General features: G+C 45.1%; 3 protein-coding genes and 3 pseudogenes across 3 annotated transcripts; all 6 read right to left on the bottom strand.

The window, feature by feature from the left end:
• Positions 1-764: 764 nt before the first annotated feature.
• Positions 765-1,115, bottom strand: LOC137671462 (feather keratin 4-like). The gene has a single exon (XM_068415059.1). The coding sequence runs from the start codon at positions 1,113-1,115 to the stop codon at positions 765-767; it is 351 nt and encodes a 116-aa protein (XP_068271160.1).
• A 5,852-nt stretch (positions 1,116-6,967) lies between these two features.
• Positions 6,968-7,318, bottom strand: LOC137671591 (feather keratin 4-like). Its single transcript, XM_068415191.1, has one exon. The coding sequence runs from the start codon at positions 7,316-7,318 to the stop codon at positions 6,968-6,970; it is 351 nt and encodes a 116-aa protein (XP_068271292.1).
• Positions 7,319-11,851: 4,533 nt separating this feature from the next.
• On the bottom strand, positions 11,852-12,202 carry LOC137671582 (feather keratin 4-like). The gene has a single exon (XM_068415182.1). It carries the CDS (start codon positions 12,200-12,202, stop codon positions 11,852-11,854), a length of 351 nt encoding a protein of 116 aa, XP_068271283.1.
• Positions 12,203-18,114: 5,912 nt separating this feature from the next.
• On the bottom strand, positions 18,115-18,878 carry LOC137671253 (feather beta keratin-like; annotated as a pseudogene).
• Positions 18,879-21,135: 2,257 nt separating this feature from the next.
• Positions 21,136-21,862, bottom strand: LOC137671282 (feather beta keratin-like; annotated as a pseudogene).
• Positions 21,863-25,292: 3,430 nt separating this feature from the next.
• LOC137671283 (feather beta keratin-like) lies at positions 25,293-26,060 on the bottom strand (annotated as a pseudogene).
• Positions 26,061-27,651: the final 1,591 nt, after the last annotated feature.

Genomic DNA, 27,651 nt, shown 5'->3' on the forward strand with positions numbered 1-27,651 from the left:
ATTTTTCCATAACTGAAATCTGACTCGTTCTCACAGAGAATCCCAGAATCAATGAGGTAGGAAGAGCCCTCTGGGATCATCAAGGCCAACCATTGCCCTGACACCACCATGTCAACTAGACCATGGCACTAAGTGCCAAGTCCAGTCTTGTCTTAAACACATCCAGAGATGGTGACTCCACCACTAATTGGCACAAAGTTTTTTGCACAGTGTTTTCTGGAACTGCTGACTTGCCAAGGGATCTGTTTTGCCACAGAGAAGCTGGAAAAGGGGCTGGGAGAAGAAAGAAGTACAGGCAGACTCAGAGTATGATGCAGCACAAATTTAATGAGGCTGAGGAATGGAAGGAAGCAATGTAAAGTGAAAGGAATACATTTCCATGGTCGCTGAGGACAGTACCCACTCATCCCTCTCACAATGACACACTCCGCGAAATGAGATCTTCCTTCTCCTTGTTTAAGTGGACTGTACTAATTCAGTCATGCAGAACAATTTCTAGTAATTACATATTTCACCTAGTCATTGTCAAATACAAAAAAAAAGCGTAAGAGAACAAGACATTTGATCAGAAATATAAAGTAAAGCATAACAAAAGTAAGACAAGCAAAGGCCTGATTTTAGGGGATGCCGAGCTCCCACAGCTCTGTTAACTTCAGGTTGTGGGGATCTAACATCACATCTGAAAACCATGGCCATGAGCTCAGTCCTGCGTCGGGTCGTGCTTCAGCGTTCCGGGTCGTTCCTTCCTGCTCGCTCCTCACGCTTTAGCACGGCCCACAGAAGCCGCTGCGGTAGGTGTTGTAGCGACGGTAGGGCCGGCTGTACCCGCTGCCCAGGCCTGGGTAGCCAAAGCTCCCAAATCCCAAGGAGCTGCCGGAGGAGATGGGGACACCTCCAGCACTGAGCGCGCTCCCGACGGCTGCAGATGCTGAGGATCCCACAGTGGTGTTCTGGGGGAAGGAGCTGAGGATGGGGCCGGGCAGGGTCACCACCACGGGAGAGGGCTGGATCACCACTGTCGAGTCCTGGCACTGCCTGACGCAGGGCTCGTTGCAGCTGTTGGCCAGCGGGGTTGGGCCACAGGAGGTGGGTGGACACAGGTCGTAGCAGGACATGGCTGTGGGGTGGAGGTAAATCTGAAACACACACAAAAAGAAATGCAATATAAGAATTTAAATAAAACTCTCTTTGTACAAAGAGTTGTGGCTGCACACAGGAAAACTATGAGGGCTCTGTGTGTCCTAGAGAAATGGAGGTTGACTCTGTAGCCTTCAGATGAAGGTGCTCTGCTGGAACAGGTTCCAAGGCTTCCCTCATTGCTGAACAGTCAATGATGACAAACATCCTACCTAATGCTAATCCAGCAAATAACCTTTCCCGTTACATTCTTATTGCTTTCTCTCATGCATGTGCCATCTTGGAGGTCCCTTCTTCCAATTTTAGAAAGTGGAAAATAGAAGATTAAGCACTTAAGATTTGTTCAATAAGAAATGGAAGGACAGGTAGCTGAATTCAGGAACACTTCCATGTTTGTGTATTGCTATTAATATTAAAATCATCAGCAGATCTCAGAAGCTACAGTATAAATCTGTCCACGGTTGTTTGGAGGATGGAGAAGCAACTTGTTAAAGGTCATTTCTTGCCTGCAGAAGAACTACGAATTGAATTTCAAAGGTAGGCAGGGACTGATGATCGCTTTCTATGCGGAGATCTGGTCACCCAGGACTGCCAGTATTGGCCAGTATCCCCATGTTCTTCTGGCCTTAGCTGAATTTTCTACAGACCAGCACATTACTCTGAACAGACCCAAGAAATCACTATAGATATTTTATGTCCAGATGCAGGACCTGGAAACTTGTTTGGATCCCAAAGTTGAATAAATAGACATAACTGGCTAACATGTGGCTAATTGACCCGTTTATTAATTTTTACAACTGACCACCAACAGAAAACTTCCTCTTTCATATGAAAACCCCTTTTTCCCTCAGAGAAAAAAGTTGGATGTACTACAACACTAGTGAGGAAAAGCTACAAAATCATCAAGGCAACAGTTCAACATATAAAGAGAGAATAAATGGCTGCAGACGTACCTTATACACCGAGGCACAGAAGGCAAGAGAAATGGGTGGAAGAGCCTTGAGTTGCTCAGGTTTTTATACTGAGTCCCAAGTTGCCCAACAACCTGGGACATTCTTTGTGCATGAAGTTATTTATGAGCCACTACTGATTACACGTTTTTTTGCCTCAGTATTTGTGTTTATTACCGCTTTACTTCCTTATCTTGTGGTATGTATATTTAACCACAAGTTTCTTTCATCTTAAAATATTCTGGGCCAAGTTAATTTGTGGGAACACTAGAATGATTAATTCAGAAGAATTTATTCTGCCTTCAAAACCCTTTTGGATCTGTCTGGTGTCATTAAAGGAGATTAAGCACAATTTACATAATGCAGTCCCTTGTACCCTCCTCTGCAAGGTAAATATTGTTGGAAATCATGAAGAATTTTGGCTTTTGGAAGTCAACACATGAGCACTTGTAGTTTGGGAATTCATTTTAAGGAAAAGAGAAGAGAGACTGATTTTTTTTTTTCAGAAAATGGCCACCCAACTCCGGCCCCAGCATGAGAGAAGCAGCACAAACAGTGTTAAGAGGGAAGGACAATGAAGAACCCTGTGAGAGTCAGGAGGAACTGAGAAGTATTATGGCTGTGTACAAAGGCTGAGATAGAACTAGAAAAACACTTAAGATGCTGCTTCTTTGACACAGAAGAAGAAACAAAAAAGGAATATTAGAAGTCCAGTCTAACGAGATAATATCAAATGATAGCACCTCTGTGCAAGAGTCTGAAGGACAAATGTTATTAATACAAGATCTTTCCTGGCTGTCTCTAATTCTAGGCATGATCTCTTGAGATTTCTTTATCTAAAGAATCCACAAATCCACTTTTACTCTTATCTCAGACTTCAAAACATCAGCAACTGGTTTTAGGTTAACTTCCACATGCATAAATATGTTGCATTGCTTGGAGACGTTTGTTCTCAAGGAAGAGTTCTGCAGAAGATAAGGCTTTGCAAAACTCAGCTGTGGAGGCAGAAGAAGCCACATACAAGAATTCTTCCTTTCCTATCGCAGCATTCGCTTCTCCAGCTGTCCCTGCAGTGCCTGGTACAGAGGTGTTCTAGCCAATGCTACCCTGATAGAAAAGTGTCAAAAGTGTATAAAGTGTCAATAATGTCTTCACTTGCAGCCAATTTTTCAGTCACTTTGCAGAAATCTTTGGATTACGCAATGAATTTGAGCCCCTTCTATAGGGGGGCTTGCAGGATTAATAGTAAAGGGGTAAAACCCATAAGCAGTCCCAGACACAGAGATCAGTACTGAGCTTTTTGCTCTCCTAGCACTTTAACTACTGAGACATGTAAATCTCTAAATTAGGAGTGTCTTTGTGAAGATCCCCTGGGAACAGAAACTTGTTTGACTTGGTCATAGGTTCCTGAGAACTTCAAAGTTTATCAGAAGCTTTTATTAAAGTGCTAGGCATGCAAAGTATCATATTATGTGCAAATTTAAGATAGGTGACCCATATTTTAATTCTCATATCACTTCTGTAATAATATATTATTAGGATTTGGGAGTGCCGGTCAGTCATTGGGTTCTAAAATTTATGTCATTGATCCTGGCTGCAGGAATTACAGCTATTTTATTTTTAATTAAAAAATAGCTCAAGGTTTTGTTTAAGCCACCTCATATTTCAAGGGGATTCTCAAATAAATTACCCTAGCCTTTCTTAGCTTCACCAACCCTGTCCATTCCTCAGTACTTCTCCATATTCTAAGGGATTAGCAGGCTTTTTCAAAAATAATTCCCTCTATAGCAGCTGGTATCTAGCAGCTATTTGAGGAACTAATTTGCATAACAGTATCCATAGATTATTTTCATCATTTTTTAAAAATTTTTCCTTCACCCAAGCTCTGCTTGGAAAACATAAAGTACTTTTAAAATCAGACTATAAGTTTAAAAAAAAAAAAGGATCTAGCAGCATTTTTAGAGATGTCTGCAGCCTTCCTTGAAAATAATTACAATAATTATTGTTCTAACTCCAGCCACTTTATTGTACAGTCAGAATGACTTAATGGCCTGATCTTTGAGATGAATTAAAGTGAGTGAATCAGAAGTTCACAGCTTTTTTTGTATAATCAAAGACAGACCTATATATTCAGATTATAATTAAAACTTCTTACACAATGTGAGAACATCCTCCTGAGATACTTGTGAGTGACTAAATGTCTGAAAAAAACATTCTTAATCAAAATGGAACTGAAAACTTACTCACAGTAATCCCCACGCAATGGCTCCAGACACAAAAGTGACCCCAAAATCTGTTCTTGGAGAAACACACACACAGAAAATGGAAGTTTCCCATGCAAGAAGAATAGCATCTTCAATAGATTCTGAATTGTAATTAATTAGCTCATTATAAAGAAATGGATGCCTCAGAGGCTTTGAGCACTCAAACAAATGCATAAAAATCCTTGCAACTCAGAGCCCTCCTGTGCTATTCCCTTCTCCCACTGTTCACAACAGCTCTGATAGGTCTTGATTTTCTCTCAGACCTCATTCTTAGCTAATTGTGTTAATATGGACACTCATCAACAGCTTTAGCAACAGCCTGCGTATCCTACACAGCCACCTGAAGTTCACACAATAATCTAGGGCACCTTGTTCCAGGCCACTGAGAGTAAACTCTGCTAATGACCTCATGGAATTAGTAATTTCTGGCTTATTGCTTCAAACAGAAGATGTACCTATAGCTTAAGGTTGTTCAGTTCCATCAGGGTGGACGCCTCTGCCTGGCATTGCTGTTTCCATAGCAACCCCCAGCTCATTATTTGCTGTAATTCATTGTTTGGTCCAGGCAGCTGAACAGTACGGGCTGTATGTGCAGTCTGAGTTGCCTTTTAGTGTAGGCAGAGCCTGCAACTTGAGCTTCACAATTTCAGCTTCTGCTGCTCAAATAGCTCCCCTGAAGGCAAAGGTTTTCAAATATAAGTAGATACGTAGTCCTCAAAGTTCATACCTTAACATAGCTATTTTCATCATTGATGTTATTCAAATACTGTTATGAAGAGCTTTAAAATGACTAAAGTTTGAGGTTTGGTTTTGCATCTTGTTGTGGTCTAATAAGCTTAAGCAATTTAAGTTACAATTTCCCTTTTTTGTCAAAAAATAAATGTAACTACAGCATACATATCTGTGGAGTATTTCTGCAAAGAGCCAGGTGTAGTGTGGTCGTTATGCTGGAATTCAATGGGGAACAGTAGAAGAAAAAACCAACAACAACAATTAATTTACTCTGGAGGGAAGAAATTTTTTACTCAGCAGAACCTCTGCAAAACACCACACCCAGAATGGGTGGGCTTTAGTTATTTTTCAAATATGTTTGAATAATTTTTCAAATGCAGATTTTATTTTGATTTCAAATTGTAAGAGTGCAATTAGTATTTCTCTAGCCAGGTGTCAGATCTGCCTTCCTCACAGGATGATGTCTTGGTGCCACCAAGACTGATGAATTTGTACTTGTAACCCACCACCTTAGAGCAAGGAATTGTTATAGTCGTTGGTATAAACCCTTTTCACAAGACATCGTTTCTTTCTGCCAAGGGTTACATGAGGAGTCACTCACCTGCATTCTGCTGCAGTTACATGCCAGGTCCCTGATTTTACATTTATTCCATTAGTCATTTAGGAAGGAAAAGATCAGAGCCTGCTTGTTTAGAGCTGGAGACCCGGAACTAACACACATCCACTTAAAGCCTTTCCATCCCAGTAAGAAGAGAAGGATTTTCACACGCAAACTTTGAAATTACAGACTTTTGCGTGGGGTGAAAATTCAGCCTGCGGTTTAACCCCACAGACACCTGCAACCAGTGAGCGTACACGAGTACCTCTGCCAAACCCAACTGTTTCAGCCGTGAAGATCCACGCCAAGGCACCAGGAGCTGGGTTTACAACATGAGTTACAAATCTACATTTAAGTAGCCTTAGATAGGTTGGCATTAATTACAAAAGATACTCAACGCAGTTTGCAGGGGGAGCAGGTCTTCTCGCAGAGCATCCCCCCAAACTCCCTGAGGTCTTTTCTCTTTGGAGTCCCACTTTGCTCAGCCCGTGGCCACCAGAAATTCTTTCTGATGAAGAAGAGCAATGTGATAACGAGCAGTTTAAGTGCACGGTTTTACCCCGCGCTGTGATTAAAGCCAGAGCTGGGGAAGGAAATGTAGCAAATCTATAGTACTTGTAGATAAAGTATCTAATGTGTATCTAAGCGCCTGCTTTGCTACAATGTATCTAGTTTATTTACAGAAAAAAAGCCTCTGCTTTGTTACAAAGTATCTGTCTTGTATAAACAACTTTCCCAAAGCTTCGTGGCTGTGCAATGATTTCTCAGCACAGGGGTCACCAGCCAAATCCTTCTTGCTACTCAACATGAAGAAGTAGTTTTCAATTAATAAAACAGAGGAACGGTAAGATAGTTTACAAAAAGCGAGCTGCTGAAAGTTTTTCAAACACCAGGAGACTTGGATTGTGATGCAGCAAAACTTTAATGAGAGTAAAAAGCAGAATAAAAAAGTACAAAGTATAAGTATATTTTTCTAGGATTCAATAAGACAACAGCTAATATGTCTTGTCATCCCAGGCTGCTTTTGTCAGTGCTGCTGTGAACTGAGACAATAAAGTCCCACCTACAGCAGTAGAAATATGTTTCATCGAAAGTATGAAGTGTTCAAAGAATAAGACAAGCAAAGGCCTGATTTTAGGGGATGCCGAGCTCTCAGAGCTGCATTAACTTCAGGTGGAGCTGTGGGTGTCTAACATTGCTTCTGAAAACCATGGCCATGAGCTCAGTCCTGCGTCGGGTCGTGCTTCAGCGTTCCGGGTCGTTCCTTCCTGCTCGCTCCTCACGCTTTAGCACGGCCCACAGAAGCCGCTGCGGTAGGTGTTGTAGCGACGGTAGGGCCGGCTGTACCCACTGCCCAGGCCGGAATAACCAAAGCTCCCAAATCCCGAGGAGCTGCCGGAGTTGATGGGCACTCCCTCGGAGCTGAGGGTGCTGCCCACGGCTGCAGAGCTGGTGGAGCCCACAGCGGTGTTCTGGGGGAAGGAGCTGAGGATGGGGCCAGGCAGGGTCACCACCACGGGAGAGGGCTGGATCACATACGTGGAGTCCTGGCACTGCCTGACGCAGGGCTCGTTGCAGCTGTTGGCCAGCGGGGTTGGGCCGCAGGAGGTGGGCGGACACAGGTCGTAAGAAGACATGGCTGTAGGATAGAGGGAAGTCTGAAATACAGGAAAGAAATTAAATGAAATATAAAAGCTGTATTAAGTTTATAAAAGTCAGGTAAGAGGATAACATATGTGAAAGAACCTAGAGAAGGGGGTCAGAGAGGTTTATTAGACCAAAATCCCCAGTAGGAAGTTTGAAAATAGCAGAGAGGTTTCTCTCTTTTTTTTATAGGGCTGCTGGAGGATGTCTCTGCTCTGCGGCTGGCCTCTGCACGGGGGTGCCAGTCATGGTGACGCTTGCCTGAGCTGAACATTGACACGTAACTGGCTTTAGTGCCCTAATGCTAGAACTCAGTCACTAATAGCCCAGGCAGCAGCATTTGCAGAACTACAGAAACGTGTTTGAGAAGCATCCTTTGCTCCCAAACGTCCTGTGACCACAAGAGGCAAACGTGGAGTGTGAAGAAGGATTATTTTCCTATCAAAGGTTTCTGCCTTGATTTGAACTCAATATATTTGAGTCTGCTGGGATCCCTGCTCTTCTGCCTCTGGAAAACAGGACTTGGGAATAGATCCTGGAACTCAGCACAATATTATTATTTTTTTTATTTCCCTAGTCTCAGTTTCTTAAGATGAGACCACATTTCCAACCAGGTTCATTGGCTAGCTACCCCCTTAGTGTTGGTCTCTAAAATGGAGCATGAAGCTGCTTGTTTTGAGAGACAATATTGCCAGTATCCTCTAAGTCCTGTCTCATTACACCCTCCTTCACAAGTAAATAAAGCTTTTCTTTTTGAGAGAAGTAAACCTTTCTAATTTTCCATTCCAAAAGGAAAAAAAATCTAGCAATATTTATGAAGAACTAAGAATAACAAAAAGAAAAAAAAGTCAGTCATCAAAGTAAGAATTTAGCATTTAAAAAGACACTGGGCAGATTCAGACTTACCTGTTCACCTGGGCGAATAAGGCAAGAGAAGTGCATGGAAGAGTCCTTGTTGTATAGGCTTTTATACCATGTTCCAGACTGCCTGCAGACCAGAGACATATATTATGCATGAAAATATTTAATGATCCGTACTTTTGCATGCAAAATCCACCAAACTGATCAACACTATTTTTTTGTTCCTTTCAAAACCTCTTTTCTTATTGCTCTATTTTCCCCCCTCCCTTTATTACATTCGCATTCCAGTATAGACAAAGCTTTCATCTTCACCAATGTGCACCCACTTAATTGCTTGGAAAAGTGTGGCGACTCGTTTGAATTACAGCAGTAATTATGTTGCCTCCTTAGGCCAATGTACATTTCGTGTTTCATTTTAGTCATCAAGACACTGCTTAAGGGGAGTGTATGTGATGCATAGTCCTTATTCAAGACTTCACTCCTTTAGGTGACCGATCATTTAGCTCTGAGGTGGGGGCTCAATTCACAAGCATTTCCATTTCAAGGACTCAGCGTTACCACAAGAAGACGTTTAATAGGTATTCCCAAATTTTGCACTTCTGCACTATTTCAGTCCCACACAAACATACAGCTGAGAAGAGCACCAGATTTCCATGAGTACTGCAAAGGTTAAAGAAAATTAAGACCTGTGAGAATTGCTGACCAGAGACAATAAAACACATTCTAAAACTGCTCGGGCTAAGCCACAGTTTTCCCAGTTTGTGTGAATACAGCTCATACAAACACATATAAGACTGCATTTCTTTACCCAATCATAAATTTCAACTTCATTTTCCATGCCGAAGCCAAACTATCACACTTAATGAAAGAGCTTGATCACTTGATCTTATTACTTTGCGACATTTAACTGCCTCTAATCCTCGATACGATTTCTGTCCAGTCTCTCATCTGAGGAATCACCATTATTCCTACCTGAAATCCCAGTAAGTCACCAGGATGCGCAGCAATTTTCACATCAAACTGAATATGAACATGCTTGTTAAAGATTGCTTTCAAGTATTGGTTCTTAGAGGCAGCGCTGCGTCTGAGCCAAACTACGGCGTCAACAGAAGTTACACCCAGCAGTTTTCCACGACATTTATCATTCCATGGGTTGTTTCACCTCTGCAGCCTGCAGTGGCCTGTCCTGGCTCTACTCCAACCTGCTGGAAATACTTGCACAGATAGAAAATATGCAAAAAGCAGGAATCAAGTCTCTCCTCTTAGCATCACCGACCCTCAGCAAGAGATACGAATTAACTCTAAATGAAGAGTGTCTTTATACATAGGTTGGTCTTGGTCTTCAGAAGAACAAAGGACTTCAAAGTTCAGAACAGCTTTTTACTAATGGCTCAAATATGCAAAGTTTCATGCTACCTGATGTTCAGGGTACGTGACGAGATCTCAGCATCACCTGGCTAATAACCTAATTTCAAACTGTGTGAGACAAGATCACTCAAAGGACTTCACAAACTAATTCAAGGTAAACACCTTCAGAAACTTTAATTATTTTATTAAAAATTTTCATAATTGACTTAAAAAATAAAGCCAAATCTTCATCTGTAAAATCCTATAACTCTACATAATTTAATGATCCTCCACAAAATTCTCCTCTCCTTTTCTATAAAAGAAGGAAAGAGTCTTTTTGTTTCCATTCCTCAAGATCTCTACTATCCAATGTACTACCTGTAGTCTTTTTATATATTTTTTTAAATTATTTCCTTATAGGAGGTGAAGGCTATTACTCGCCTGGAGAATTCATTTCCCTTTCATCTGTAAAATGAGATAGCCAAGGAATGCTAACTTTTCCTCATTCTTCCCTCTAGGGACATAAACAGTTTTTCTTGGAGGGTATATAATATTTTAGAAACAGACTCATTAACAGCCTGGAAATGTTTTCATTGATATTCTGCCAGTTTAGTCTAATTAGCACCTAGAGTTCACCCAAAAGGTTGTGAGCCTTTGGATCTTGCTTTTTGGGTTTGTTAAGGCTGGTGAGCTAGGACAAAACATCTCTCACTCAGGGATCAGTAATGGAGTTTCACATTGCACACACTCAATTAAAGCCCTTTGTGTAACAACCGAGTGCTCCCATGACAGGCTGGTGAATCAGCAAATTGCCAAAGAGCTGACAAATTACTGACATGAATTGAAATTTGTATCGTCCTTATGTTGACTTCAGAGGCTTGAGTGTAATAGCACAAGGCATTCGGATGATCCACAGGTCTTTGGGATGAAAGAGGCTTTGAGAAAGGCTTTTCATCTGATGCCAGGATGAGAGTAGACTGGTACATAAACCAGAAGCAATTTAACTACTGGGAACAACTTAACTATTGGGGACAATTTAACCAGCTGCAACAGGATTTATATAACTGGAATTATCTGAATGCCTCAAACCTTCACGACATGAGAATCTCTTCAATTTTGCCCCAAAATCTATTGTTTTAGTAGCTTCAGTGGTTGTTGCAAATCTGGTTTAAAACTCAAGTCCTTACTTTTAGCAAAAACAACTTACCTGAGAAGATTTCTAAAATTTCTAGTGCCTGCAAGTGTCCTATATTTATTTTATGTCAGCTTCATTCCTTGAGAGGAGCTTTTTGTTGGAATTCTGTAGGGCTGCAGCCAGGACAGTAAAGACAGCCAGGCTTTTACAAGGAGCCCTAAAATACACGTACTTGTGCAGTAAACAGCAAGTAAATAGATGAAACTGTTTTGCTCTCTGTCACAAAAAGCTGCATACCTCCTTTGAGATTTCTGCTGCCATTCATGTTTTACTTCACAAATCCAAGCATTCAAGCAGTGATTTGATGGTAAAAGAATGTAAATCTTTCTTTGCACCCTGCAGCTCCAGGTCAGAGTTATTGAGAGTGTGAATTACAACAGGATTCCTTAAAACAAATATTATATTCTAGATTAAATACCCTGCTATTCTATTAGACTATAAAACGCTTCCAGCCTTGAGAATAATTTCTTGGCAAAGATGTAGAAAGCCAAGTATTATGATGAGTCAGTGTGGAATCAATATGCATTTCAGCTGTAAAATTAAATATTTTCTTGGTCTTGAGCTCTAATTATATGTTCTTCTCCTCTTATTAGTGGGCCTAGTAGTACTCATATCATCTCTGCCTGGTAGTGATGATTTATGCAGTGATGAATTTCACCCAGAACAAGTTTTAAAAGAAGGTAGAAGGGGAAGGAAAAAATAACAGAGGACTGGAGAGAGAAGCATAACTTTAATACTACCAACGAGTGGATTAAAGTACTGCAAAGAAACAGCTTTCAATATGGGAAGAATGACACATCTCATGGTGATGTATTCCGCAGACAGAGCTCTTCTTTCAGTGTAGCGTTGCACCTTGACAATCAAGTCCCATCTACTGTCTAAATTATAAGTTTTACACCAGGAAGTATCAAATACAGTGATGTGCAGCAGAACTACATACTTGATTAGAAATATAAAGTAGTATAACCAGAGTAGGGGCCTCATTTTAAGGAATGACTAACTCCCACAGCTCTGTTAACTTCAGGTTGTGGGGATCTAACATCGCTTCTGAAAATCATGGCCTTGAGCTCAGTCCTGCGTCGGGTCGTGCTTCAGCATTCCGGGTCGATCCTTCCTGCTCGCTTTAGCACGGCCCAGAGAAGCTGCTGCGGTAGCTGTTGTAGCGACGGTAGGGCCGGCTGTACCCGCTGCCCAGGCCTGGGTAGCCAAAGCTCCCAAATCCCGAGGAGCTGCCGGAGGAGATGGGCACTCCCTCGGCACTGAGAATGCTCCCGATGGCTGCAGATGCTGAGGATCCCACAGTGGTGTTCTGGGGGAAGGAGCTGAGGATGGGGCCGGGCAGGGTCACCACCACGGGAGAGGGCTGGATCACCACTGTCGAGTCCTGGCACTGCCTGACGCAGGGCTCGTTGCAGCTGTTGGCAAGTGGGGTTGGGCCACAGGAGGTGGAAGGACACCGCTCGTAGCAGGACATGGCTGTGGGGTGGAGGTAAGTCTGAAATACAGAACCAGAAGTGAACCCAATGTAGGAGTCGTATTGCACTTACTTTTACTCAGCTCAGGAATCAGGACAACAGGAACTTTCCAGGGATCCTTTTAGGAGTTGAGTAGGGAGTGAGTTGAGAAGGAAACCAAATTCTTAAATATGCTACAAGAAGATGGAGGCTGAAATAATCCTCTCTCAGTTGTTGGTGATCCAGTGGAACAGCTGGCAGCAGAACAAAAGGACACATACCTATATCATTACTTTAATTTTAGTATTTTGATTGCCTGTGTGTCTGGAAAGACACTACAGAGATCCAGCTCCAGGTATTCAGAGCACTGTAGAAGCAGCAATTATGAGTAATACCTAGCCACAAACGGGATAGAGTGGATAGAGTTCAACAGACAGCAGGAAAATGAAATAAAGAATTATTTTCCAGGTTCCAACTTTGCTTATGAAGAGGAACAAATTTCAATATAGTTAAGCATACTTGAAGCTGAGGTCTTTGGAAACCTTTCCCAGACAGCTTGTCCACAGACGTGTTATCCATGAGAAAGCCAGGAGCTTCGCTGCACACTCCCTGTGTCTGGTTCCAACACACCAATAAACAGCTATAAGACACCAAGCAGAACTTTCTGATGATGTTTACCATAGCGAAGTCCATGCAGAAGAAGGTTGAGGATATGTGATTAGAGCCAGTATCTTTGCTGAACTCGGTATGACTATTCCTTCTAATCTCAGTATGCAGCTTCATTTTATCTTCATTTAGAAAGTGGTATTTAGAGCTTAAAAGCTTGTGGTTTGACATAATTGATTTTTAAAACCCACAAACCTCTGCTTTAAACCTTCCTAGTTTCCTCGCTCTCCAGCTGTTTCTTTTAGTATCTGATTCATTTTACCCTCTTGTTTCCCACTGTGCCCAGTAACAGATTCATCATAACAAAAATGTGAACACTGAAGAAGCCTCCCACGCAATAAACAGCAAATAAAAGGATTTTTCTGGATGACATTTCTGAAGATAAATGCATCCACATCCCTTACGAACCCTGTTGTTTTCATATCAACGCAGTTGAAATTTCAGGCATAACAGATGATGGGTAAGACCCTTAAAGACATAAAATACCTGTTGCTACTTGTAAGATGACTGAGCACATAGATCTCTGTAATCATAGAATGGTTTGAGTTGGAAGGGGCCTTTAGAGATCACCTAGTTCCCATCTCCTTACACAGGTATTCTACCCATTCAGTTTGTTAATCATTAGTATTATTATTGGGATTTGCTAAGTCACTCAGCACCTCTGAAAGCCCACATTTGAATAAATTTATATTACCAATTCAAGGATTTATACAGCCAAGTAGGGACTCCAGAACTACTTGCAATTCTAACAGCAAAAACCCAACATTTAAAGAGAAAAATTCTTCCCCCGAACCAATCCAGCAACTAGCAGAATACTGTGGAGAAAAAAGAAGAGTAATCAAATTGTTATCAAGGCGAGAATTTGGCAAATAGAAAAAGAGAAGTAGTTTTGAACTAACCTTGTTCACAAAAGAGGAAAAGGGTAAGAGAAGTGGTAGGAAGGACCTTGAGTTGAGTTAGCTTTTATACTGCATCTTGGATGGCCTGAGGACTACAGACATCCTTTGTGCATGAATTTACCAACGAGTATGTCCTGAACACAAAATGCTTCCAACTGATTAAATGTCTTTTCCTTACTCTTTATTACTTTGTTTTCATTTCCTTATCTTCTGACACACATATTCCATCACACAAGTTTCTCTCATCTTCTGGTATTATGGACCCAATTTATTCCAATGCCACCTTTCCATCACAGCAAAATTTATGCTCCAGTATATGTTTCACTTTAGTCATAAGGAAAAATATTAAGAAGAATTTATACAACACATAATTCATCATTCAAAGGTGTTCTTTTATTAAGAATATGAGTGTAAACCCTTAATAAATTCTGGTCTCTACCAATGTTGACAAAGCTCTGACTCCAGCCAAGCATAACAACAATCTAGACTGAACGTCTGTGTTTTGTGAAGGTCCTGCAAAAAAGCACAAGCATATGCACACCTGAAATCCCACTGAATCCAATGAGAAAGAATCAGAGCCCTGCATGAAATTCAGAGAAAAATACTCTTACATTATATTGTATCAAATTTGGATAGTATCACCCTGTTACACTTCAGTAACACAGTTTGAGGCACAGCTGCTAGCACATGGGGACATTTAAACCTGATTTATCAGTTCTTTTAGGAAGCAAATCTATAACTCCATTCTGTACCATCTCAAATATGAATAGCACTTCACAAGTCAATCTTGAGGACACATTAATTTTAAAATATTTTGAGGTATTATCCTCTCAAAATTTAACTGTGCAGGATTTGAACCTCTCCTTGGAGAAGAGTTATTGAATATTGTCCATGAGGATTCATAGACATCTGGGAAATAAAAGTTAGTCTTAGGTTCCTAAAGAAGAAGGGCTTCTGAGTCCTTCACAATTTTCATTAACAGTGTACATATTCACAAAATTAAGTTATCAAACTGTTCATGATACATGATGAGGTTTTAACACCCTCATCATCCACCCAATGGGATGTCTTTAAAACCTCTGAACCAAGCTCATTCTTTGCCATCTATAAGCCCTTCACAAAGTGAAGCCATTTGTATTTTAACAGACTCTGTGGAAACCAAACCTGAACAATTCTTTAAGAAAAAAATCAACCTTTTCCAAACTTTTAAACTGCTTTTCATATTTCAGTAACATCATCTAAAGCGACCCACTTACTTGTGCTCTTAAATATTTCCTTTCCTTTCCAGACCTAAACAATGCTACCAACCCATAAACAGGCAAACGTACATTTTTGAAATAGAAATTCTTCTGCAGCATCAGGTGCTTACTGGCAACCTGGAGAATTATTTCTCTGTAGAACTCGTAACAATATCCACAGAAGTTTTCAACACTTCTGTTCTGCATCCTTCTATTAATATAAGAGCTTCTATTTGACATACTACTTCAGATTTTAAAAACAAACTCATCAGAGATCACTGCAGTATTTTCAAAACACTCCTGAACTATCTTCTGCCCATGGGCCAACTCCAGATTGGTCTGATTGGCTCAAAGAACTCACCCAAGAGGCTTGAAGCTCTCCTTGGAGATCTCCTCAGAGATTTTTTTAAAGATGGTGAGTGAGTTAACTGGCAATTGTTCTTAAGTGGGTCAGACTGGGAATTGCTCACAAAGAGCTTTACTAAATGTCTTGAATGTGATCTTAGATTGTGCTCCTGAGACACCCACAAGGTAACGAATTGCTGAGGAGCAGAAAAAGAGTCTTTATGAGACTGGGCTTGGAGTCATTTCATATTGACACTAATAGAGTCAGTATAAAAGTACCAGAAATTAAAAGTGCCCATAAATTGTGAAGATGAAAGAATTTTTAATGGGTAGAGCATGCTTCTCATGCAACGCCAGGGTGAACCTAGACTGGAAAACAAAGCAAAACAATTTCATTATCAAGAAAAGATTCCTCCTGCAAAAATGCATGTGGGAACTAATTCATGCAAAACAGGATGACCTCAATACTCTCATAAACATCCATATGCATAGTTATTGTACCCATTTCTCCAATCGTAACATACAAAGGGGACATGGCTTTCAATTTGATGTTCACATTCTTCAGGAACTGTCTCTCTAATGATACGTTTAATAAAGGCTTCAACATCCTGCACAAACACTCCATGATGCCATGTTGTCTGAAGATGACTAGTTCCAGGACACTGCTCTCTTTTTGATTTTAAATCAGCAAGCATAAACTCAGGGGATTATGGCAGAGAGTAATTCTCCAAGATTTTTCGTTCACAACAAGCATCACAAATACACCTTTCAGGACATGCTGTTCTTGGACACAGGCCACTTAACTAGACATTTCGTTGTCCTGAAATTCGTTTCTGTAGCCTTTATGCTACATGTCCGTTTGCATCATAGAAAGACGCCTTCCTGCCACCAAGAACGAAGCCATTCTTTGATGTACATCAGTGTGCAATCAGCGATTCCTCGCAGATCTGAGTGAATAACTAATTACTATAGTCATACCAGTTCTGTCAACAGGGCACCATATGCTTCTGTATGCATTCTGTCCCTTCAATTATTTCTTTAGAAAATACACTCATGGAAACCAATTTTTACGCAGAGACTCCACTCAGTCTAGTACCTATTGATTTATCTTCCTTCATACTTTGCTTTTGCTGCCTCAAGCCACAGCCTAAAAGGGGATGTATCACATCTTATCTCTAAACTATTTTTTCCCCTAATTTGGTAACTTTGCAAGTAAGTAATTCTTAAGTAAAGAAAACTTAGAACGTAAGTGTAAAACATTTGAAAAAAAATAAACCTACCTCTTTTCCCCCCACCAAGTGGACGTTTGGGCTGGTTTCAGCACTAAACCTGAATGCCAAGTATCTTCCCTCTGGTTCCTCCCCTACTTCTCTCTCAGCACTGAAACTTTAATTTTCAAATAGATTTTAGTGGGTTCTAAAAGACAAGACACTGCACGAGGTATAGAGTCATCAGAAACTACACAACTCTCATTCTTAGTGCTTTCCTGTGCTATGTCCTGCCAGACCCCTCATAGCTCCAATGGGTGAGCAAAGGAGTTGATACAGTTAAAAACTTGGATAAATTTCTCAAAGCTTATGTACCTACAGACAAGGGTAATCTTTATTATTCTTTGATGTCTCTTAGTTGCACACAATGTGCTTGAGAAAACTCCTAGATGGTGAGTAACAAGATTAAAACCAAACGGTTCTGAAGGGAAGTACCTATGGCCATTTGTCTAGTTCTTCACTCTTTTAATTTTTCTTCTATATTATGAGAGTTCTTGTGTGGATTAGCTAAGGAATAAGATTTATTGGAATTTCTTTAAAGCTTGAAAGAGAGGACATCAAAGCCAATCATAAAAATGCATTAATGATACAATCATCTAAAGTGTCTTATTACTCTGATGAGATTTGAACACTCGCTTCACCTTTGAAGCCTTGAGTCAAGATCACTCAAAGCCTGTCATGGTTAAAGCTTCAGAATCTGGTAGTGTTCAATCTAACAAAAAAAAAAAGAGACCCAAAAAACTGCTTCTGAAAAACTTATTATGCACTTCCAAATTCTTGAAGTTTCAAAGATGCCAAGTAAGTGCTAAGATCAGAAAGCTCCCGATAAGAAATATCATAACTGTACTTTTACATGCAGATATGGAAAAAATTTTGGAAAAACACTAGCAAGAGAAATGTATATGTAAATCTGTTCAATGCTTCACAAGAGTGTAAACAACAATGAAACTATTTTTCTGAGATTGATTGTGGTGACTATTCAATTCACATTTTTCACTGAGAAGGTGCTCTACATAGATTTTCCATATACTGACACATTTCTACCCAAGGGGATGAAAAAAGAAGAAAACCAAAACGAAACTCAAATTCAGATGCAACATCAGTTTAATGATAAAAAGTCAAGTAGTATTCTGCAATACAAAAGAAATATATATATATTTATATAAGGGAAAGAAACCATTTGAACCATTCCAATGGAAAGACAGCAAGCAAGATTCTGTTTTTCTTAATTCCTGAATAAAACCCCTCCGCTGATCATTTCAGAGTACAGCACTATACCAAGTCAATGTGACATTCAAAATCACAGATGCAAGGAAAGTCATCAAAAGCAGGAATTTCAAGAATAAGACATATGTTGGCCATGAGTCCAGACAGCATCTTATTTCCCTCCCTCCTTTACAGGAAGGCAGAAGAGTGCTCAACCCATCTGGAAACCCTGGCCAGAAGCTCCGGACTCAATCCAGCACCTGGCTTTGGGCTTCCTGGTCGATGCCCTCACTGGACGTCCAGCGCGGCTTTAGCAGGGCAGGCACCTTCTGCCGCCGTAGCGGCCACCAAAGCCAGAGAGGTTAAAGCCTCCGGAGTTGATGGGCACTCCCTCCTCACTCAGGATGCTGCCAACAGCAGCGGATGCTGAGGATCCCACAGCGGTGTTCTGGGGGAAGGAGCTGAGGATGGGTCCGGGCAGGGTCACCACCACAGGAGAGGGCTGGATCACCACGCGGGAGTCCTGGCACTGCCTGACACAGGGCTCGTTGCAGCTGTTGGCAAGCGGGGTTGGGCCACAGGGACGGCACAGATCGTAGCAGGACATGGCTGTGGGATGGAGGTGCACCTGGGAGAGAGGGCAGGGAAAGCACAGGCAGCAGGTGAGGTGCAGCCTGGCAGCCTGCTCGGTGAGAGAGAAGGCACAGGCTGGGGAGCAGGGACAGACTGAAAGGGATGAAAAGAGATTAAAGAGCCCAGGACCTGAACGGGGCCCTGAAAGCACAGACAAGACCTTCTCCAAACTCCCCGCAGAAGAGAACAATGAGAACAGAGATGCTGGCAACACGATCAAGGAGAAAGGCTCTCAGCAAAACTTACATCAGGAAACAGACTCAATCGAGCAAAAAGACAAAGAAGAGGAAAAGAGAAAGAGAAGAAACAGGCAAAGGCTGTTGCAGCTCACCTTGTTCACCAAGGAGGAGAAGGCAAGAGAAGTGGATGAGGGAGCCTGCTGTGGGACTGGCTTTTATACTGCTCCAGACCGCCCCAGGCCCAGGGGCACCCTTTGAGCATGTCATGTGTTTACCAACAAGCTCATCTTGCTTGCAAAGCATCACAATTAAAGAAATGGGGACAATGCTTATGTTCCCTGCAACACTGCCTTTTCATTTCCCTGTTCCTGATGTTTTCCCCTTGCAGCCACACAGGCTCCTTTCAAGTGACAGTATTAGAGGCCAAAAATATTTCCGGGGAAATGACACAGAAGTGAAGGAAGAAGATGAAGGCAAAGAGAAGGAGTTGACCAAACTCGCCAGGTGATGCCATTCCCTTGCCCTCCAGGGCCTCACTTTGAAGAACTTCCTGATGAATGGGGCAGGTCGCCTCATAACCCTGAGGCTTCAGCCTGGACATCCACATGCACAGGTCAGCACCATCAGTTGTGCTCTCTCATGCTGTGCTCACTCACGCTCTATTAGGCCTCTCCTTTCTAGGCGGGGCCCCTCTGCTCTTAGCTTTGAGTCACTTGATCGGATATTGAGCTTTGCTCTTGGCAGAAGTTTGCCTGGCTCTTTTGCCATCTTCCTTCTCTCCTTCACCCCTACCCGCCTGAAGCAGCAGAGTACCAGTGCTTAAGAATGAAGGCTATTCCCTTCCCAGCACTCCTGCCTGGAAAGCTCTGGTGAAGTTGGAGGCACTCCAGTGACCAAGGCACGTGGTGGCCAGTCAGTGCATGTCCTTCTTCCTGCCACTGTCTTTGCCACTACACCTGCTTTGGTCGTCCCCACTCCAGGCACAACAGGCAAGACCAAATACTTGGCAGGGTTTCCACAGAACACACAACCCTGCTCAGCAGCAAGCAGGGTCCACGAGCAAGGACAGTCAGAGGAGCACGACACAAGAGGTGCCTCCTACTCTACCTGTAGCATGGCCACAGCAGCAGGATCAAAGCATTGTCTGTGGAGGACAAGGACATGGGATGGAGCGACTACAAACAGAACTGGTGAGGTAGCAGTCCCTCTGTCTCCACAGCTTGAGGCATGGTTGGAAGGACAAAAGGATCACTGCTTGGGACCTCTCCAGGCACAGCCTGCACAGCAGCTGAGTGGGGTTTCTGGAGGATTTGCTGCACGTCTGCTCCAGAGCCACTTCATTTCACAACACAGTGACATACACAGAAGGACTTCACCAGACTTAAATCTTCAGAGCACAAGACTGCTCCAGTGGGAAATAAGATGCTTTTCCTGCTCCCTTCTAGCCCTTCGCAGAGTTTCCAGGACATGTCAGCAACGCTACCCATTCCCTTCAGATCACATAGGATGATCCCTGTGTCTCCATGTCCCACCCCTAGCTATTTCACACACCCATGGTCAACACCATTGTGAGAAAATCTAGCAGGGGGCTCACACCTCCCTTTACACAGTTGCTCTGAAGGCCACATGTCCCTTCAACCCCTTTGTGACTCCCTCCAGTTCGAGCGGTTGGAAGAAGTGCTTGGAGGAGGGAAGGTCAGGGACACATTGCGGGTGGTAACATGCGGTCAGAGCCTTGGCCATGTGGGTGTTAGCCTGCACAGAAACATCTTCCACCAGGTCAATTGATGGCCTCATCAACTGGAAGCCATAATCCAACCTCGCTTCTTCCTCACATGACCCTTTGGGGAGCTCCTGGCCACCCTTTCCATACTCACACAATACCACGCATCCCTCCACCGCACCTTGTCTCTTCCAATGACCATGGCCCTTGAAGGTACTCAGCTCCTCCAGGAACATCGAAGCTCCACCACTGGCCCTTACTCACCCACCCTTTTCCCCTCCAGGGCATCCCATTTCCCCCTGGACAGCTTGGCTCAGCATCCCAGGAGGGAAGGAACATGAGGAGACTCAAGATACAATGCAGCATAAACTTTAATGAGTTTAAAGAGTGAAACAAAGCAGTGCGTGGTGGAAGGGACCAAGCCCGGGCTGCTACAAGGGCAGCTGACAGTCAGGCACCCCTTAACAGCAACAGGACACACGTCTTCCTCCCACACACAGGGGGAGAGGGTGATGAGCAGGACCTCTCTCAACTTGCTTCAGGATGAACCCATGGCACAGGACAGCAGGAGACAACAGACACTCATGATGCAGAGAAGAAAGCAGGAGAAGTAGAAGACATCAGCTGGCCATGTTTCCAGATAGCACAGGCTGGCACCTTGCTTCTCTCCCTCCTTTGCAGGAGGGCACAAGGGTGCTCAACCCATCTGGAAACCCTGGCCAGCAGCTCCATTCTCAGTCCAGCACCTGGCTTTGGGCTTCCTGGTCGATGCCCTCACTGGACGTCCAGCGCGGCTTTAGCAGGGCAGGCACCTTCTGCCGCCGTAGTAGCGGCCACCAAAGCCAGAGAGGTTAAAGCCTCCGGAGTTGATGGGGACTCCCTCCTCACTCAGGATGCTGCCAACAGCAGCAGAGGTGGTGGAGCCCACAGCGGTGTTCTGGGGGAAGGAGCTGAGGATGGGTCCAGGCAGGGTCACCACCACGGGAGAGGGCTGGATCACCACGCGGGAGTCCTGGCACTGCCTGACACAGGGCTCGTTGCAGCTGTTGGCAAGTGGGGTTGGGCCACAGGGATGGCACAGATCGTAGCAGGACATGGCTGTGGGATGGAGGTGCACCTGGGAGAGAGGGCAGGGAAAGCACAGGCAGCAGGTGAGGTGCAGCCTGGCAGCCTGCTCGGTGAGAGAGAAGGCACAGGCTGGGGAGCAGGGACAGGCTGAATGGGAGGAAGAGAGATTAAAGAGCTGGGGTTCCCATGGGCCTCCTAGAAAGAAAGACAGGACCTTCTGCCACCTCCCATGGTGCTGTCAAGGAGCAGAGTGTCAGGAAAACAACAAAAAAGCAACCTATACCAAGGCCATAAGTCGAAGAGGAGGAAAAGAGAAAGAGTGAGGCAAAGGCCGTTGCAGCTCACCTTGTTCACCAAGGAGGAGAAGGCAAGAGAAGTGGATGAGGGAGCCTGCTGTGGGACTGGCTTTTATACTGCTCCAGACCGCCCCAGGCCCAGGGGCACCCTTTGAGCATGTAATATGTTTATTAACGAGCTCATCTTGCATGCAAAACATCACAATTAAAGAAATGGGGACACTGCTTATGTTCCCTGCAACGCTGCCTTTTCATTTCCCTGTTCCTGACGTGCCCGTGCAGCCACACAGGCTCCTTTCAAGTGACACTATTAGAGGCCAAAATGTTTCCAGGGAAATGACACAGAAGTGAAGGAAGAAGATGAAGGCAAAGGGAAGGAGATGACCAGCCCCGCCAGGTGATGCCAACCTCTCACCCTTCTGGGGCTTGTTTTGAGATTTTGTCCTACATATGGGGTCTCATTTCCTTCCAAACCTATCATTAAAGGCCAGACATCCAACAAGGTTCCTGTGTGAGCACCAGCCACATCCTCAGCCTTCCCTATCCACCACCTCAGTCTGTCTCAGGCACAATTTTTCCAAGCATGTCAGCTCTGCTCTTGGGCTTTAACCCTTCTGTGATATCAAGCACTACTCTCCAAAGAAATAAACTTGGCTGTTTTCCCTCTCACCTCTACAAGCAACATCTCAAGGTCCCCAGTCACCAGCACAGACATGTCACATTGCTCTGCCACAACCAAGTATTGGTTCACCACTCCTGTTAAATCAGGATGTTTCCCCAAAACAAAGGCACATGCTGGGGACCAAATATATCTTCTTTCCTCCTCCCCATGGTCCATACCTCAGCTTCTGCTTTGGCTCAACATCCTGACAGGACAGCATACACTTCCAAACACGCAGCAAGATTTCCATACCACACACAATTCTCCCCAGAAGCAAGTGAGGGCTGGCAGTGCCAGCAAGGGCAGTCTGGAGAGCAGCAAATGTCAGGATGTCCCCAGGGATGCACACCAAGGGAGGGATCCAATGCTCTGCATTGCATTTTCTGGGGCAAGACAGGGGTTAAATGTTCCCCAGAGGAGTGACAGCCCTGCTTGGGGCACCACCTGCACCCCTCTGATGCCCCAGCTGTGTCCTCATGGCAAAGGGTGGACAAAACTCCTTCCCCAATTAGGCTGGGACTCCACCAGAGACAGGCAACTCTCTAATCACAGAGGCCCAGGCCAAATTCCTCATTTAACATGATGAAAGGAGCTTAGAATGTGCACTGTGTAACCTAGTGATGACACTAAAAGTCCATCCAGACAGAAATGCTGTCAGGGCTCAGTGAGAGCCAGTTGCTCCCTGCAGGATAGGAGCCAGAGGCTGAGCATGATTACAAGGCCAGGAGGGCAGCAGCCCCACTAGCAATGGTCCCATTGCACAGTACCTGAGCAAGCAAACTGTAGAGACAGTAGCCAGGTGCAGCCCAGAATCCAGCTCAACCATCAAGTTCATGGTGATGAAGCATGGCTGATATCAAGCAGGGTTGACATCAAGCAGGGCACTCAGTCCACACATCAGGAGCAGATCCAGTGATGGTAACCTGGGTTACCAGAGCTTAGTGATTGCTGACCACAGCCACAAGGACGAGACAGATCCAAGGAGAGGCTGGGAAATCAGAGGGGAACTTAGGGTCCAGATCAAGGGGGCTCATCGTCAGGCATAAGCAAATCTGCAGAGAACAGGAGGCTTACACTCCTGCCCCCAAGCTGAAGAAAGAGCTAAGGGCTCAGGACAGAGCTTAAGTAGAGCCCTGGGTCAAAGGGCAGAGGGAGGAGTGAGAGACCCCAGGTGAGGCTGATCAGGGCCATTAGGCCTGTTGTTACTGCACTCAGGCCACTGATGTGGAAGGAGACGAAAGCTCCTGTGCACCTGGGACACAGGACACCAGCTCCATCTAAGACAACAATGAAGAGGGACTTGCTTCTTCAGGAAAGGAAGATTGCAATCTTTTAATAAGAGCACAATCTGTCTTTTCTTCTGAGGACCCTTTCAATCACATGCCTGTCCCAGAAAATCCACAGGTAGAGTCTCCTGCCAGACCTTGATACTCTCACAGTCAGCACCTATGGCGAGGGTCTGCCCAAAGGCTCCAATGCCCTGCCACACCCTGCCCTCTCTGATCACGTGCCGCACATGCTGCCTTCAATCCCTGCTACCATCTTTTCACCCCACTCTGCTTCTGCTCTCAGCTCAGCCTGGCTCATGAGCGTTGATGGAGTCTGCATTTCCTGAGGGCCTTCCTCACCACAGGGCACAGGGGGTTGCTGACAGCAACTGTCTTTCAGGGAAGAGGAGTTTTAGCTAAGGGGAAAGGCACTGTAGAGGTTCCTACAGGGTATGGGGCAGCACAGGAGGTGACCCTCACTCTACCTGAAGCAGAACTGGGAGGCACGGGGCAAAACATCACCTGTGGAGGACTAGAGAATGTGGGAGGAAAGGATAGGCAGTTTGTCCCCTGTGGCAGAAGCAACCACCATGTCCCGGTGGAGTTTACCATACCAACTACATGCCATCTCCATGCACAAGCAAGATTACTTCACCCTGATGTCAGTGGCCTTGCAGTTCAGGGCAGGAAGGCACAATGGCAGCATCCTGGAGGGCTTCTTTCCTTTCTCTGATATGCAAGGGACGGAGAGGGACTTGCTAAATGCCCTCACTTCAGTGTCATGGCACACAGGTCATGTAAACTCCCAAGCAGTGAGTGTGCAGCTCTGCCAACATTGCTGAGTATTTCAGAAAGGGGCCTGGGGGGTGCAGAGAGATGATCTGGGGACAGAAGTGAAGGGGAACAACTCCTTGGGCACCTGCCACACACCACACAAGCCTTGGAGCCATGGAAGCCATCACAGGATGTTGCTGAGAGACACAACAAATCTGGTGTTCAGGACAAAGGGATGTGGGTGACTTTGGATGACTCTGTCACATGTAAAGGAAAGTCCCCTCAAGGTGACCATTTCAGTGCGATTCCTCTGCTCCAAATCCCAAAAGATATGAGTCCACCACATCCCTTCAGCCATGCCTTTACCCTGTGTAGCATCCCGTTTCCCGCTGGACAGCTTGGCTGGGCTTCTCAGGAGGGAAGGATCACAAAGAGACTCAAGATACAATGCAGCATAAACTTTAATGAGTTTAAAGAGTGAAACAAAGCAGTGCGTGGTGGAAGGGACCCGGTCCAGGCTGCTACAAGGGCAGCTGACAGTCAGGCACCCCTTCACAGAAATGGGACACACGTCTTCCTCCCACACACAGGGGGAGAGGGTGATGAGCAGGACCTCTCTCAACTTGCTTCAGGATGAACCCATGGCACAGGACAGCAGGAGACAACAGGCACTCACGATGTGCAGAAGAAAGCAGGAGAAGCAGAAGACATCAGCTGGCCATGTTTCCAGATAGCACAGGCTGGCACCTTGCTTCCCTCCCTCCTTTGCAGGAGGGCACAAGGGTGCTCAACCCATCTGGAAACCCTGGCCAGCAGCTCCATTCTCAGTCCGGCACCTGGCTTTGGGCTTCCTGGTCGATGCCCTCACTGGACGTCCAGCGCGGCTTTAGCAGGGCAGGCACCTTCTGCCGCCATAGTAGCGGCCACCAAAGCCAGAGAGGTTAAAGCCTCCGGAGTTGATGGGCACTCCCTCCTCACTCAGGATGCTGCCAACAGCAGCAGAGGTGGTGGATCCCACAGCGGTGTTCTGGGGGAAGGAGCTGAGGATGGGTCCGGGCAGGGTCACCACCACAGGAGAGGGCTGGATCACCACGCGGGAGTCCTGGCACTGCCTGACACAGGGCTCGTTGCAGCTGTTGGCAAGTGGGGTTGGGCCACAGGGACGGCACAGATCGTAGCAGGACATGGCTGTGGGACGGAGGTGCACCTGGGAGAGAAGGCAGGGAAAGCACAGGCAGCAGGTGAGGTGCAGCCTGGCAGCCTGCTCGGTGAGAGAGAAGGCACAGGCTGGGGAGAAGGGAAAGGCTTCATAGGGAAGAAGAGAGGATTAGGATCCACCATCTCCAAGGTTTTCCTGCAAAGAGACCCCAACCTTCTCCCATCTAAGCCCAGTGGGAAACAAGTTTTGCAGAGGTTATGGGAGCAGGATCAAGGATCAAGGCTCTCAGCAAAAGCTACAACAACGCAAAGACTCAATCGAGGTAAAAGGACAAAGAGGGGAACAAGAGAAAGAGAAGAGTGAGGCAAAGGCAGTTGCAGCTCACCTTGTTCACCAAGGAGGAGAAGGCAAGAGAAGTGGATGAGGGAGCCTGCTGTGGGACTGGCTTTTATACTGCTCCAGACCGCCCCAGGCCCAGGGGCACCCTTTGAGCATGTCATGTGTTTACCAACAAGCTCATCTTGCATGCAAAGCATCACCATTAAAGAAATGGGGACACTGCTTATGTTCCCTGCAACGCTGCCTTTTCATTTCCCTGTTCCTGACGTGCCCGTGCAGCCACACAGGCTCCTTTCAAGTGACAGTATTAGAGGCCAAAAATATTTCTGGGGAAATGACACAGAAGTGAAGGAAGAAGATGAAGGTAAAGAGAAGTTGACCAAACTCACCAGGTGATGCCATTCCCTTGCCCTCCAGGGCCTCACTTTGAAGAACTTCCTAATGAATGGGGCAGGTCACCTCATAACCCTGAGGCTTCAGCCTGGACATCCAAATGCATGGGTCAGCACCATCAGTTGTGTTCTCTCATGTTGTGCTCACTCACGCTCTATTAGGCCTCTCCTTTCTAGGCGGGGCCCCTCTGCTCTTAGCTTTGAGTTGTCCTGAGTTTGAGCTTTGCTCTTGGCAGAAGTTTGCCTGGCTCTTTTGCCATCTTCCTTCTCTCCTTCACCCCTACCCGCCTGAAGCAGCAGAGTACCAGTGCTTAAGAATGAAGGCTATTCCCTTCCCAGCACTCCTGCCTGGAAAGCTCTGGTGAAGTTGGAGGCACTCCAGTGACCAAGGCACGTGGTGGTCAGTCAGTGCATGTCCTTCTTCCTGCCACTGTCTTTGCCACTACACTTGCTTTGGTCATCCCCACTGCTGGTACAACAGGCAAGACCAAATACTTGGCAGGGTTTCCACAGAACACACAACCCTGCTCAGCAGCAAGCAGGGTCCACGAGTCTTTGCAAGGACAGTCAGAGGAGCACGACACAAGAGGTGCCTCCTACTCTACCTGTAGCATGGCCACAGCAGCAGGATCAAAGCATTGTCTGTGGAGGACAAGGACATGGGATGGAGCGACTACAAACAGAACTGGTGAGGTAGCAGTCCCTCAGTCTCCACAGCTTGAGGCGTGGTTGGAAGGACAAAAGGATCACTGCTTGGGACCTCTCCAGGCACAGCCTGCACAGCAGCTGAGTGGGGTTTCTGGAGGATTTGCTGCACATCTGCTCCAGAGAAAATTCATTTTACAACAGAGTTAAATACACAGAACTATACAGCACTTAATTCTTCAGAGCACAAGACTGCTCCAGTGGGGGATAAGATGCTTTTCCTGCTCTCGTCCAGCCCTTCACAGAGTTTCTAGGACATGTCACTGGCACTACTCGTCACTTTCAGATGAGGGACGATGATCCCTGTGTCTCCATTCCTCTCCCCTACCATATTACACGCACATGCTCAACCCATCCACATTGTGCGAAAATCTAGCAGGGGGCTCACACCTCCCTTTACACAGTTGCCCTGTCTGTCACATGTCCCTTCAACTCTTTATGACTCCCTCCAGTTCCAGGGGTTGGAAGAAGTGCTTGGAGGAGGGAAGGGCAAGGACATATTGCAGGTGGTAACATGTGATCAGAGCCTTGGCCACTTGGATGTTAGCCTGCACAGAAACGTCTTCCACCAGGTCAATGGGTGGCCTCATCAACTGGAAGACACAATCCAACCTCACTTCTTGCTCACATGACCCTTTGGGGAGCTCCTG

This window comes from Nyctibius grandis, chromosome 17, assembly GCF_013368605.1.
Source record: "Nyctibius grandis isolate bNycGra1 chromosome 17, bNycGra1.pri, whole genome shotgun sequence".
NCBI lineage: Eukaryota > Metazoa > Chordata > Aves > Nyctibiiformes > Nyctibiidae > Nyctibius > Nyctibius grandis.